At 42.9% G+C, this 14,791-nt stretch overlaps 1 protein-coding gene across 7 annotated transcripts in view; it reads left to right on the plus strand.

Annotated features, from left to right (window-relative positions):
• NRXN3 (neurexin 3) overlaps positions 1 to 14,791 on the plus strand; it is a 1,738,382-nt gene that overhangs the window by 1,592,197 nt on the left and 131,394 nt on the right. Inside the window, exon 20 of one of the 7 annotated variants that reach the window (XM_010844400.1) lies at positions 11,880 to 11,892. The exons of the other annotated variants lie outside the window; for them this stretch is intronic. Coding sequence (XP_010842702.1) covers positions 11,880 to 11,892 — 13 coding nt within the window. The remainder of the gene's footprint in view (positions 1 to 11,879; positions 11,893 to 14,791) is intronic. 7 annotated transcript variants of the gene reach the window in all.

The raw sequence follows: 14,791 nt of genomic DNA on the forward strand, positions 1-14,791 counted from the left end.
TCCAAGGAGTAAGCGTCTTTTAATTTCATGGCTGCAGTCACCATCTGCAGTGATTTTGGAGCCCCCCAAAATAAAGTCTGACACTGTTTCCACTGTTTCCCCATCTATTTCCCATGAAGTGATGGGACCAGATGGCATGATCTTAGTTTTCTGAATGTTGAGCTTTACGCCAACTTTTTCACTCTCCTCTTTCACTTTCATCAAGAGGCTTTTTAGTTCCTTTTCACTTTCTGCCATAAGGGTGGTGTCATCTGCATATCTGAGGTTATTGATATTTCTCCTGGCAATCTTGATTCCAGCTTGTGTTTCTTCCAGTCCAGTGTTTCTCATGATGTACTCTGCATATAAGTTAAATAAGCAGGGTGACAATATACAGCCTGATGTACTCCTTTTCCTATTTGGAACTAGTCTGTTGTTCCATGTCCAGTTCTAACTGTTGCTTCCTGACCTTCATATAGATTTCTCAAGAGGCAGGTCAGGAGGTCTGGTATTCCCATCTCTTTAAGAATTTTCCACAGTTTATTGTGATCCACACAGTCAAAGGCTTTGGCATAGTCAATAAAGCAGAAATAGATGTTTTTCTGGAACTCTCTTGCTTTTTCCATGATCCAGCGGATGTTGACAATTTGATCTCTGGTTCCTCTGCCTTTTCTAAATCCAGCTTGAACATCAGGAAGTGTTTACTCATTTTCCTCTCTTTATTAGTTCACCAGTGAACCTCTGAGACTGAGACAAACTTGCCTTTCCCTTCACAGGAGCTTGCCATGCAAGGCACAAGCACCAGTTGGTAAAGCTGACAGGATGGCGTTAAGTTAGTAAAGCTGACTGGTGGAGGCTGGTCTCTGGAGCACCAAACTTAGCACAAACCAAACCCTCTCCTTTCTCAGATGATGCCTTTTAATCGACTGACTCATTTTTGCTTTCTTTTGACTTCGAGTTCAATTTTCTATGAAATTGTACTTCAAGCTAGATCTCCCAGGCTCAGGGAAGAAGGACTATTCTTTCAGTAAAGCACTTTTCTCTCCTTGGTCAGATGGCGGCCATGGGCAAGAGCTGCAAGAAAACGATCTGTTTGTCATGCGCCTCCTTACAGATGTCTCAGCCTGCTCAGGTTTACAAAGCAGCGCCAGCACGCATTTGGCCCAGCGCTTACTCCAGCCTCAGAGACAGGCTAGCTAAAACATCTGCTTAAAAGATGGCTCTGAAGGGCCCACTGTTGAGAAGGAACTTGAGTCTTGATTGTACCATACTTTTTTTTTTTTTAATTTGGGGGATGTGTTGTCTTAGTTTCTGCTCTATAACAAAGTGAAATAAGCTATATGTATACATATATCCCCTCTCTCTTAGACCTTCCTCACACCCCACCCCTTCCAACCCATCTCGGTCACCACGGAGAACTGAACTGAGCTCTGTGTGAATATAGCAGGTTCCCACTAGCTATCAGAGAAGGCAATGGCACCCCACTCCAGTCCTCTTGCCTGAAAAATCCCATGGATGGAGGAGCCTGGTAGGCTGCAGTCCATGGGGTCACTAAGAGTCAGACACAACTGAAGCGACTTAGCAGCAGCAGCAGCCACTATCTGTTTTTTACTGATAACTTCTCTCTAAGTCACAGAGATCCAGAAAGTTTACAATATACTCTTTATATCTGGAACCTCTATTATGGCTGTAAATGTAATATATTTTGTGAGTCTGAACCAGGGGTGACTTCTGACCCCCGCACATCCCCACCTCAGGAAGACTTTTAGCAATGTCTGCAAACATTTTGGGTTGTCACAATTGGGTCAGGGCGAGTATGTGGAGGTGCTCTTGGTGGTTTGCAAACAGAGACCACAGATGCTCCTGCATATCCGAGAATGTACATCAACTCTGAAATATGTAAATCAAGACAACCTTAGTATCCTGCCTGGAATGCTATGGGAGGTACTTCAAAAGTATAAGCTATGACTTCTGTTCTCCACGCGTGAGGGAGAAAAACTATCCACATTTATTTTTGAACTCTGGTTATATACAAAGCTCTGTGGCAACTGAAAACAATGGCATGTCGGTGCCCTCAAGGGATTTATGGTCTACTGGAGAAGCTTAAAATTTAGTAAGAAACGAACACAGATGTAAGCCCACCGTGAGTGATACTGGAAAGATTTCAAGAAGATTTAATGGAAAAGGGGGAATTTGACCAGAGTCTTGAAGTGACTAGGCAAGGAAGCAGATAGGTGATGTATGTGGAAGAGTAGAGAAAGGTAGGGGGCCTGGGATGAGGTCATGAAGCCCAATGATCTGCATTCATTGCAATACCTTCAAACATGCCCAGCAAAGCCCATTGTAGAAGCTGCTCACATATTTGGAAGATCAGAGAGATCGCTCTGATTTTCAAGTCTTTTCAGGATAGTTTCTTAGAGTAACTATTTTTGGTATTGAAAAATAGGTAAACATAAAAAGTGGGCCAAGAAATTTAGAACTCCTATAGGACTTTTAGATTGACACATGTCTGAAAATTTCCATTTTACCAAACAAGGCGAAAATGACAAGTAGGCTCTGAAAATAGTCTTTGATGCTCCCTTTATTCAGTGGCTCAGATGGTAAAGTGTCTGCCTGCAATGCGGTTCAATTCCTGGGTCGGGAAGATCCCCTAGAGAAGGAAATGGCAATCTACTCCAGCATTCTTGCCTGGAAAATCCCATGGACAGAAGAGCCTGATAGGCTACAGTCCATGGGGTTGCAAAGAATGGGACACAACTGAGCGATTTCACTTTCACTTATTCAGTTTAGCAGAAATGGGATTTGAGACACACAGACAATTCTATGAGTTTCTTAAGGAAACCTGTGATGTGTGATTTGCTTCTTTCTCTGAGGTTCATCTTGACTGTTCTACTTTACCTCCAGGTCCCAATGGCTACCACAGGGGAGTGTGGCTTTACAGAAGGATTAGGATTGCAAGGGGAGAGTTGAATTCCATTTCTTACTCTCTACTAACAAGCTGAGTGACATTGGGCAAAACTGCCCATGTAGAGGATGTGTTGGACTAGGTCATGTCCAGTTGTAGCCTTATATATAGATTCCCCCATTGATTCCCTTGTTCCATCCAAAGAGGTTAGAGAAAGTATGCCCTATCTCAGACACATTTTGTGATCTTTCAGTGAAATGTTGAAATAAGCAGTGTCAAGAGCCTTATGTTTCCACTAATGGCCTGGTATACCTAATGAATAAACAACACCAGTTTTTGTTACTGGATCTCATTCACAGCGTATTTATACAGTCATAACTCTACAGTGTTTCCGGACAGAAATTCTGGAAGGGGAAAAATGACAGCGCGGTTGTCTGCTAACATCTGGGTGCACTTTTTGAACATGGATATGGCCCTGAGGAGAATCAGTCCAAGGCAGGAATCTAACTTGATTCATATTTCTACCTCGAGGCTCTTCAAGAAACTGTCAGATGTTCCCCACAGTGACAAACAGGCATCCCAGGGAGCTTACAGAAGTAGAGTTTAGATGCGTTTTGGAGGAAATTCCTACTGTCTTTCCAAGGAAAAGACACCTGCAATATTTTTTTGCTGAAGAGATCAATACATAGAAACCAGAGACCGAGGCTGGATTTTTCTGTTCCTGTTGTCTAATTTGTTTATTTAAAAAAAGCAAATTTTAATTAAAGTCATTCATGTGAACTTAGAGACTAAGATGTAGGATTTGCTTTCAGATGTCCTGGTCTGACTCAGTTTCTGCAGTTTAGTGACAGCTGCATTACAAGTACTGATGCTGAAAGCTCAGCCTCTGTGCACCAGTGCTCAATCAAATCTTTGAGATGGAATTTTGGGTAAAATCAGGAAGAATAGCTTTATTCCTTTGCCAGGCAATGGGGAACACAGCAGGCTTGTGCCCTGAAAAGTTGTACATTCCAACCCGGGAGGATGTGATGAGAAGTTTTATAGCAGTGGTGCTGATAAGAATCAGGATGAGTACAGGGTCTGCCTGCCTTTAATCTGGCCTCAGGGGGTCTCCTTATGTTCCCTGAAGAATGCTTCATCAAATAGTTCAATCTTCCTTTTCTTTGGGTTTTAAGAGCTCAAGGATGTAAGATATTGTATGTGTGTCCATTGAGGGGGGACCAGCATCCTGTCCCAAGGCTGAACTATTGCTTCAGGGCATGCAGAGACATGCCCTCCCTTATCTGAGTAGCAGCTGTTCGAACCTACCCTTTGGAACTCAGGAAAGGTCCTGGAGGCTGAAGCTTATTCCCTACAGACAAGAAAGAGGGGATCCAGAAAGGTCCCCATGCCCAGGAGCCCCACAGGGGTTCAGTTTTAGTAATGGTGTTGTTTTCTCAGTCATGAGATTGATAAAATCTGTCTGGATACAATATTTGATTGTAGAATTGCTTTCACATAACTTCATTCCATTGTAATGATTTAACTTAGCAGGGAAAAAAAAAAAACATTTAATGCGCTACTCTTTGCACACTGACCACAACTTAATTCACTGGCGTGCTGCAATTCATGGGGTCTCAAAGAGTCGGACACGACTGAGCGACTGATCTGATCTGATCTGATGTTGAATCTAAAGTGCATTGAGTACTATTTCAGTTGACTTTACACAAGTATTTCCCCAGTACTAATGGAGAGTTCTGTGGTTATTAATCTGAATTATCTACTGGTTATAACTATCACTTCCCTGAATACAGTGCTTACCAGGTGCTATGTGCGAAGCTGAGAGCTTTGTGTGCATGGTGCTATTATTTCCTCAGTTTATAGATGAGAAAGGTAAAAAGTGAAAGTGTTAGTTGCTCAGTCATGTCCAGTTCTTTGGACCATAGCCCTCGAGGCTCCTCTGTCCATGGAATTCTCCAGGCAAGAAAACTGGAGTGGGGAGCCATTCCTTTCCCCAGGGGATCTTCCTGAAGGCAAAGTATAAGTCAAATGATGTGTTGAAAGTCCAGGGGGATGAATGCTTTTTGCTTAATCATTTGTTGAAAAATTCCTTGAGCTTTGAAACACAGAAAATTAAATAGAGTTGTTACTGTTCTCTGAGGATATAAGTTCATGCACTGTAACAGCTTCATCACCATGATTCTCAAATAATTAACATGAGATAGATGACAAGGGAAAGAGACTGCCTTGAGGTCAAGCAGACCCATGTCTGCTTCTAATATCAAGAGAATCCACGTGACTTTGGCAGAATTACCTTCTTTCTCCATTTGCAGTGTTTTGGAGAAAATTGTAAATAATTTACATAAAGTACCTAGCACGGTGTCTGGTAAACTGGAGGTGTTCAATAAATGTTGCTGGTGTTGTTACCAAGCTCAGGTTCAGCTGCTTGCCACTCAAGCTAATGCTTGAAGGACAAGTGCTGGTGGGAACAGAAAGGCTGCTTTATTCAGGAGGATGGTAACCTGGGGAGATGCAGACTCATATCCAAATGCCAACTTTGAAGATTCCACTTGGCCATCAAAGTCTTTAAATGGACAGTCATTTGGTGAGGGAGTCAGAGTCTTCCTTCCCTTCCACTGTGTGCAGACTTTCTTCTGATTGGTTGGTGGTTAGCTAATGGGACAGTGCTCCAGGAATCTTGTACTCAGCCAGGATTTATCATCTTCCACCTGGGTAGGAGGGCTTTCCTGGTGGCTCAGATGGTAAAAATCTGCCTGCACTGTGGAAGACCTGGGTTCTATCCCTGAGTCAGGAAGATCCTCTGGAGAAGGAACTGGAAACCCACTCCAGTATTCTGGCCTGGGAAATCCCATGGACAGAGGAGCCTGGCAGGCTACAGTCCAAGGGGTCACAGCATCTGACAGGGCTGAGCCACTAACACACGTGGGTGGGGACCCTAGTTCCTGCAGAAGAACTCAAAGATGTTCTTATGCATATTCTTGAGGAGGAACCAAAACCTTGTCCCACAGCAGTACCATTGTTTCTTGACTGTTCCTCCTTAGTTTCTGCATCCCCTCCCTTGCATGTCATCCTCTATCCTTCCTCTCTCCTCCTGCCTTCAATCTTTCCCAGCATCAAGGTCTTTTCTAATGAGTCAGTTCTTCCCATCAGGTGGCCAAAGTACTGGAGTTTCAGCTTCAGCATCAGTCCTTGCAATGAATATTCAGGAATGATTTCCTTTAGGATGGACTAGTTGGATCTCCTTGCTTTCCAAGAGACACTCAAAAGTCTTCTCCAGCACTACAGTTCAAAAGCATCAATTCTTTGAATTCCGCTTTCTTTATGATCCAACTCTCACATCCATACATGACTGCTGGAAAAATCATAGCTTTGACTAGATGGAACTTTGTTAGCAAAATAATGTCTTTGCTTTTCAATATGCTGTCTACGTTGGTCATAGTTTTGCTTCCAAGGAGCAAGACTCTTAATTTCAAGGCTGCAGTCACCATCTGCAGTGATTTTGGAGCCGAAGAAAATAAAGTATCTCACTGTATCCATTGTTTCCCCATCTATTTGCCATGAAGTGATGGGACCAGATGCCATGATCTTCATTTTTTGAATGTTGAGTTTTGAGCCAGCTTTTTCACTCCCCTCTTTGACTTTCATCAAGAGGCTCTTTAGTTCCTCTTCACTTTCTGCCATAAGGGTATCTGAAATTATTGATATTTCTCCCAGCAATCTTGATTCCAACTTGTACTTCATCCAGCCCAACATTTCACATGATATACTCTGCATATAAGTTAAATAAGCAAGGTGACAATATACAGCCTTGATGTACTCCTTTTCCGATTTGGAACCTGTCCGTTGTTCCACGTCTAGTTCTAACTGTTGCTTCTTGACCTGCATACAGATTTCTCAGGAGGCAAGTAAGATGGTCTGGCATTCCCACCTCTTCAAGAATTTCCCACAGTTTGTTGTGATCCACACAGTCAAAGGCTTCAGCATAGTCAGTGAAGCAGAAGTAGATGTTTTTCTGGAAGTCTTTTGCTTTTTCGAGGATCCAGCAGATGTTGGCAATTTGATCTCTGGTTCCTCTGCCTTTTCTAAATCCAGCTTGAACATCTCGAAGTTCTCAGTTCACATACTGTTGAAGCCTTGGTTGGAGAATTTTGAGCGTTATTTTGCTAGTGTGTGAGATGAGTGCAATTGTGCAGTAGTTTGAACCTTCTTTGGCATTGCCTTTCTTTGGGATTTGAATTTACTCTTGGGAACTCAGGGAAGGTTAAGGAAGCTGAATGAATCCTATTTCCTACAAACAAGAAATGGTGGACACAGAAAAGATTTGTACCCAGGAGGACTCCACAGGGTCCTACTCTATTTCAGTATGATTTTGCTATTGATAAAATTATTTAGCCATATGAACACATAGTGCTTAAGAAAATTAGGTGAAATCTCTATTGATATTACAGCATTTCCAGTTATTTGTTGCCTAAAATATATTTCTGATAAGCTTAGCATTTGCCACTTTCTTTTTGAAGCGTAATTTGGTCTTTGTCCCTAGTTCCTGGTAGAGTTCCCCAAACCTTTGGAATTCCCTGAGTGTATTATCTTCTGTGGTTTCTAGTAAACCCCTTTCAGTCACACCTGCATTTATGCTAATGAAGTGACTTTGAATAGATCCCTTTGAATGGTAGATTCAGCATGGAACCAGAAAGATCAAGTGATTAGAGAGTGGGATCTCAACTCCACCTCTCAACTCCAGGAAAAGGAGGGGGCTTGGAGATTGAGCTTTACAAAATGTCTTGAACAAGGAGATTGAGAGAGCTTTTGAACTGGAGGGTGCACCTACATGCCAGGATGGAAGTGTACCCTTACTCCACAGAAATGATAGCTCCTACCACCTTGTCCTAGGCACTTCTTCATGTGGCTCTTCATTTGTATCTTTATATTAAGCTGGTGAACATAATTCAAGTGTCTGAGTTCTGTGAGCCATTCAAGAAAATCATCAAACCTTGGGAGCCAAGTTGTACAGAAGTATAGGGTAACCCAGGAGCTCAGTCCTCATGACTGACATCTGAATTGAGGACAGCCTTATGGAGCTGAAACCACACAATTCAGCTGGGGACTCGAACCCACAGTATTTTAATTGAGATCACACACCTGGTCTCAGGACTTAATAAAGCTCAGGTTCTTGATGTCTCATCACAGAAAGAATTCAGTGAGAGACAAAGTGATAAGAAATGGATTTATTTAGAGTGATACACATTTCACAGATAAAAATACCATCCGTCTCAAAAGATGAGAATGGCTCTGGAAGAAACGTGCTCCACAGAGTGTGGGCCATCATGAGAGACCCTCAAATATGAGGTGGTTATTTTTATGGCTGGGTAATTCCATAGGCTAATGCGTGAGAGGATTATTCTATCTGAAGAAGGGGTAGGGGGCCACCACCCACTTGTTGGCCTTTCATGGTTGGCCTCAGGACTGTCATGACACTGCTGGGTATGTCATTTAGCTAATGTATCACAGTGAGCGTAGAATGAGGCTCAAGGTCAACTGGGAGTTGCATCTTCCGCCATCTTGGACCCAGTTGGTTCTACATGGTGGTGTCATTCTTTTAAAGGTTGTGCCCGGCCCCTTCCCTCATGTTTCAGCTCGGAGTCTTTCACAGAATTTGATGCTAACTGTGAGTTGTAAGAATCAGAATTGAATTGAAATGTATGACACCCTTTTGGTGCCTGAGGAATTGGAGAGTTGGTTGTTGGTATTGAAAAACACCCTAGACTACTAAAATCTGAGTGAAATCATATAATAATAAGAAAGCGCATTTATTTAAAACTTTCACTGGTTGGTTTCCAGTTAACTGCAGTTTTACTGGCCCAGGGGTGTATTGGCAGCAAGTTTTAGAGGAACCATGAACATTGTATATATAGAAAATCCTTGCTGACTAATCAGGTTAAGGATACAGACGCTATTTTCTGAAATAAAGACATGCTTTTCTGGAGACCTATCCAGCGGTGTGTTGCCACTCAAGGTCACTTCAACTTTTCAGTAAAGGGCAAAGGACAGCGCCTGTAACCACAGGGTACCAGGATAGCCTGCATCAGGCCCAGGATGACATAAATTTAGTGGAGCACAGCCCAGACGGCTTATTTGTTTTAGGTTGCAGCCCCATGTATACCTTCAGGTGATTAGGTATAAGAAAAACATTGGCGGGCCTAACCTTTGAGGCTGAGAAATCTCATTTCTCTTTCCTTTTTGTTTTACTTCGTCTGTGGTGAATGACTCTTATTTTCTTGTTGCTATTTTATGACAGTTGGGAAAAAAAAAAAAAAGGACTCCTGCTGTGCAAATATTATACTCATTCCTTTGGCCTGGAGGGAACCAGCTACAAGAGAAATCCTGTATTTTTTTTTTTTTTAATTCATTTAGATCTGATAGGTTTTGAGCAACCCTTCTCTTAGCCCCTGATCTGAAGCTCGGATTCCCAGAGCCCTGGGTGGGGAAAATGAGTCATTTCACATGTGTGCAAATCAGCTGATATTCTACAAGGCTCCCCCCTTTGCAGGAAAAAGGGACTGTTGAGTCTTACATTGCTGGCCTCGAGTGAGAGTCACCTTCTCCCTGAAGCAAAGTGAGAGTGTTCCTGTGAAGTTCTACACAGTTCACGCCTGTGTTAGGATAAAGCACGTTAGAGCTAGCATAGTCCTGCGTACAGTACGTTAACTGAGTACGTGTTTCTACCGTGCCTTTAATTTAGTAGAACGTTAAAAGCAAAAATGACTACATGGAATAGCAGGGTCTTTGTTTGAAATTTCAACCACCTAGTTGATGGCGTGTAGAGGCCCTGATTCCTCCTTCCCACCTGTGGGGAGCCAACGGTGAGCTGGGTGATGGGCAGCTCCAATATTTCCCGTGTGGAACCCGGCTGGAACTCACAGTCCACTGGCCAATCCCGATGTTCGCAGCCACCCAAACCTCCCCCCTGCCAGGAAACGGCCCCTCTCCTCCCTGATTGCTTTCTCGTATGAGAAGAAGGTCGATGGTACCCACCGCTTCTGGGGTAGCCCTTCATACAAGCTGTGGGTGCCTTTGAAAGGCACACTGCCCCAGGAAGACTTTGAAGAAGGCAGGAAGGGACTGTTTCATCTTTGCAGGCCCCAGCCAGAACATTGCTTCTCAGTGCAGTACAAGCACTTTCAAAGTTATCTCCCATGCTGATATGAATGTGATAACACGGAGCAGAGAGGTGCCATAATGATTTCCTTTCAAATGGTTGCCTCACCATTTATCTTTGCTTGCTGTCACAGACTGATACGGTCAGGAGGTAGCAGTGGCATGGAATAATTAATCTCTCACTGGGGAAGTAAGTTCCTCATTTGTCTCCTGAGAAATTAGCACTGCATTGACAGGGAAGGTAGATGATACAGTGAGAAAGGAGAAGGGGTGTGGTGGTTTTAACTCCTGGTGCCAAACTGTAGCGTTTTCATTGAGCACCTACTGTGTGCCAGGTGCTGGGAATGCTGACGATGCCTGTGCTGGAGTAGTTCATTGTCTCCTGGGGTCGTATATTATTTCTAAATGCTAGTCACCTTTACGGAATGTCCAAAGCTGCTACAGTGATGCTTGTACCTTCCTCTCAAGAAGAGATGAATTTCGCTGACTGCTCTAGGTATTGTGAAGGCTCAGCTTCTATAAGGAAGAGCCCTTCTTTCCACCCTCATCAATACGAAGTGGCTTAAGAAGGTAACACTCCCTAGGTGAGTGGTCTAGGACTCATGGGAACAGGAGGCTCCCATATCTGGGTTCAAGTCTTTCCTATTTTCCAGTCAATGGGAAGAGAAACAGGGAAAAAACCATGCCTTGTGTTTAAGGGTAAGACCTAGAAGTAGCACTTAACACTTTGCCTCTATGTCATAAGGCTACACCCGCTTGCAAAGCAAAAAGGCAAGAAAATACCATCACTAACTGGAAAGCCATGTACCTTAAAACCAGCTGAGCTGTTCTTTTTCTAAAACAAACAAGGGAACCTAGACATTTAAAGGGACAATACGCAGTCTTTGTCACAAAGATATTGGGTAAGTTCCTATTTGCTTCTCTAAGTTTCCAGAAACTCACTTCTTAAATGAGGGAATTGAGAAAGGCAACCTCTATGGTTCACTCCCTAAGTCAGTAACAGCCAAAGGTGTTTATGTTTGGCAGAAACTAACACAATATTGTAGTGCAATTATGCTTCAGTTTAAAATAAATAAATTTAATTATATACACATATACATATATTTAAGAATAACAGCCAAATGTTAACAAACCAAACCTGGGTCTGCTCATTCGTGCCCAGTAAAGCCAATCTACTGACAATTGGGTTGTGGTGAAGGAAAGTGCAGCATCTATTATAGATAGTCCTGGAAAGCTAGTGCTCAAAAGCAGTCAAGCTCCCTGATAGGTTTCGGGAAAGCATTTTAAGGCCAGGTGAGGGAAGAGAGTTGCAGAGTACATGATCAGTTCATGTGCAGGGAGGTGTCACAGGGGTTAACATTATCAATCCTCAGGCTCCAATACATCTCCAGCAGGCTTGGGGACCATGTGCTCATGGTCATCAAGTAGTTAACATCTTCATGTGGTGGCAGTTTTGGCACCTGTGAAACAACCTGAATATTCATTGGAAGGACTGATGCTGAAGCTCCAATGCTTTATCCATCTGATGCAAAGAGCTGACTCATTAGAAAAAACCCTGATGCTGGGAAAGATCGAAGGCAGGAGGAGAAGGGGACAACAAAGGTTGAGATGGATGGATGGTATCATCGACTCAATGGACATGACTTTGAGCAGGCTCCTGGAGTTGGTGATGGACAGGGAGGCCTGGTGTGCTGCAGTCCATGGGGTTGCAAAGAGTCGGACACGACTGAGCGACTGAACAACAACAGAAACAACTCAGGAAATGCTCATCAGATACTGTTATCCAGGTTCAGAGAGGAGCTAAAGCAGAGGATACAGGGGAGGGCTTACCTGCTCAAAGGCCCCCCCGTAGGGTCAGTTCCCCTTACAAAGCAAAGGCTCCCCTCCTTCCCTAGGTTCTGCCTGAAAGAGGCATGGTAACTAACGGACTCGAGTGGGTGGGGGTGGGGGCTGGGGTTGTTTTGAGCCAGTTTCTTTTTGGGGGGTAACATCAGTGGCTGTCCTACATGGAATTCAAAAGAGAGCAGAGCATGATTCTAAGAAGCAGTTTGTGGAAAGAGTCAATCTGCTGTGATCCCCTTCCTTTGAGGCTGTAAATGCACTGACTGGGCCAAGCCAAACAGTGGCACGATCCACGGGAGGCAGAAGGAAGGTGTGGCTGGTGGGTGACCAGGGAAACCTTCTGTCATAGAGAGATCCACGGAGGCATGTTTCCTCGTAGAAAGGGGGCTGCTGGCCTGGGAAGCATACAGATGTTTTTAAGGGACCTTGGCAAGCAGCCAGATGGCACTTATCGTGGAGTCTGATGGTAATGGTGAATGCTTTCTCCTGTTTCTCCTACTGAAGAGAGAGTATTTTTGATAAGGCCTGGGAAATCTAGGCCCCAGCTTCCCAGATGGTGCCTTTGAAATGCTGTCTAACCACCCCAGGTGGTTGGAGGGGGCCTGAAATCGCTATAGTCCCAGGCAAGTCCCCGGTAATCGTGCAGGCCTCTTCCACCTCCCTCATTTTCTCTGTGCACGGTGATTTGGAAAAGAATGCAAAGTGCTTGATGGAGACGTCCAGTTAGAATGGGTTCCTGCTAGACCCTTGAGAACTAGCTCAGCTGGTCACGATGGTGATTTCAATGAATTGTTTTATCAAGACACATTGGAGAATCAGATCTGGCATTTTGATTTCCTCTATAAGGTGAATCATAGGAAGAGGTTCATTGTAATAATTAAGGAAGATTTATACAGTGAGTACTTTTTTTTCCCCCCTGTATCCTGTTACATGGTTGGTATTTTATGAATGAAAATGAGTTCTAGATATTAACTAATTCCCAAAATGAAATGTTCCTGAATGAGCTACTTGTAGGTTAGAATTTAATAAGTGGAAACTTTGAATGCACCAGATGAGAAAAATATTTAAGAGAAACTTATTGTGAATTCTTTACTGAAGTGAACAATCATCTTCCACCATCCTACCCTTTAGCTTTGACAAGGTCAGTGAAGTAACTCTTTTCATAAAAAAAAAAATTATAATAATAACTCTTCTGCCTTTGGAAGATACCACATCATTCTATAAAGTCAGTTTCCTCCACTGTATAGTAATTTTCAGTAGGGATGGGGTATTAGCAGAGTGATCTCAAGAGTTTATCATTCTGAGTTGATGTTCCCTTTGGAAACATCCATGACTCGGAAACATACTGAATGAAAATCTCCCGTGATAGGAAAACTGTGTGTGTGGGTTGCCAGACCGTGGTTTCTGTGGTTGAAGGGAAGAAAAACAATGCTGTTTTCTGAGCTCTTGACTCCACAGTGCAGGGTAGATCGAATGAACAGAGCAAACCACAGCCACTCATTCTGCTTCCGTCTGTTTTGCTTCTCCAGAAACTTCCTAAATTACAGCAATGCCAAAGCGCCTGTTAGCATCAATGGAAACATCTTGCAAATTGTTAAATGGAGAGCTCAAGTTTAAAAGAACTGCCTTTATTCTGAGAAGAGATTTTGTTTGGTTTCAGTTGTTCCTGTAGGTTTTTTAATATAAAAGAGATCACAGAAGCATCATGCAAAAATGGTGAAAAACAAAGTATTCTTTAAAACACATCCCATTTAGGATTGATTGTTGTCTTTTCCAATTTAATATCTGTTCCTTTCAGGTGATATATCTTACTCTTTTTTGAAAACTTGTTTCATGGCTAAGTTGTGCCTGACTCTTTTGTGACCCCATGGACCATAGCCCACCAGACTCCTCTGTCCATGGGATTTCCCAGGCAAGAATACTGGAGTGACTTGCCATTTCCTTCTCCAGGGGATCTTCTGGACCCAGGGATGGCATTCAGATTTCCTGAATTGGCAGGGGGATTTTTGCCAATGGGATTCTTGATTGAGCCACCAAGGAAGCCCTTTTTAAAACTATCATCAATTAAAAGCTACCATTTAAACACAAAACACTTAACTAAGAAAATGGACCCGAACTCATTAAATATTTCTACCCAATGAGCTTCTTAGCTCTCTAAATGACCCATTTTTTTCAACTCCTCCCCTTTTTTAAATTAGAATTTTCTCTTATCTCTGATTTTCCTTTTTTAAAAAACTACAATTATCTAGCTTATCCTCTCTGTCATTTCATTTATTGTAGCCCTGATTTTAAAATACCTGCTTTTGTGGCCTTTCTACAGTATTTGACACACTTTGGCATTCATTGGATATAACCCCTTTATTCCTTCAACCCTGCCTCCCCCAGTAAGTTCCACCTAGAGGTATAAAAATACAAATTAAATGAATTGGTCATATTTTTGTGCCTGATCTTACCCTTGAGTCTCTTATTTCTGTGTTTAGCCATAGTCTCCTGGAAAGCTGGATTTTTTTTTTTTCCCTGAGACTACAAGGTACACTGTGCTGTACTCACCCTATCTGAGGCTCTCTACTTTTACCATAATGGATCGATCCTGTATACCATGTTCTTGGGATCCAGCTATATGTCTGATAAAGTAAGTCAAGCTAAGGTCATTATAGTCAATGAGGTCTTAATGTTTAGCCTAAACTCAATGTAGTCACTTAGTTTTTTTGATTTAAAATTATAAGTTGTGTACGAGACAGCAAAAGAGACACTGATGTATAGATCAGTCTTGTGGTCTCTGTGGGAGAGGGAGAGGGTGGGGAGATTTGGGAGAATGGCATTGAAACATGTGTAATATCATGTATAAGGCACACTGCCCCAGGAAGACTTTGAAGAAGGCAGGAAGGGACTGTTTCATCTTTGCAGGCC

Source organism: Bison bison, unplaced genomic scaffold (genome assembly GCF_000754665.1).
Source record: "Bison bison bison isolate TAMUID 2011002044 unplaced genomic scaffold, Bison_UMD1.0 scf7180017864201, whole genome shotgun sequence".
Lineage (NCBI taxonomy): Eukaryota > Metazoa > Chordata > Mammalia > Artiodactyla > Bovidae > Bison > Bison bison.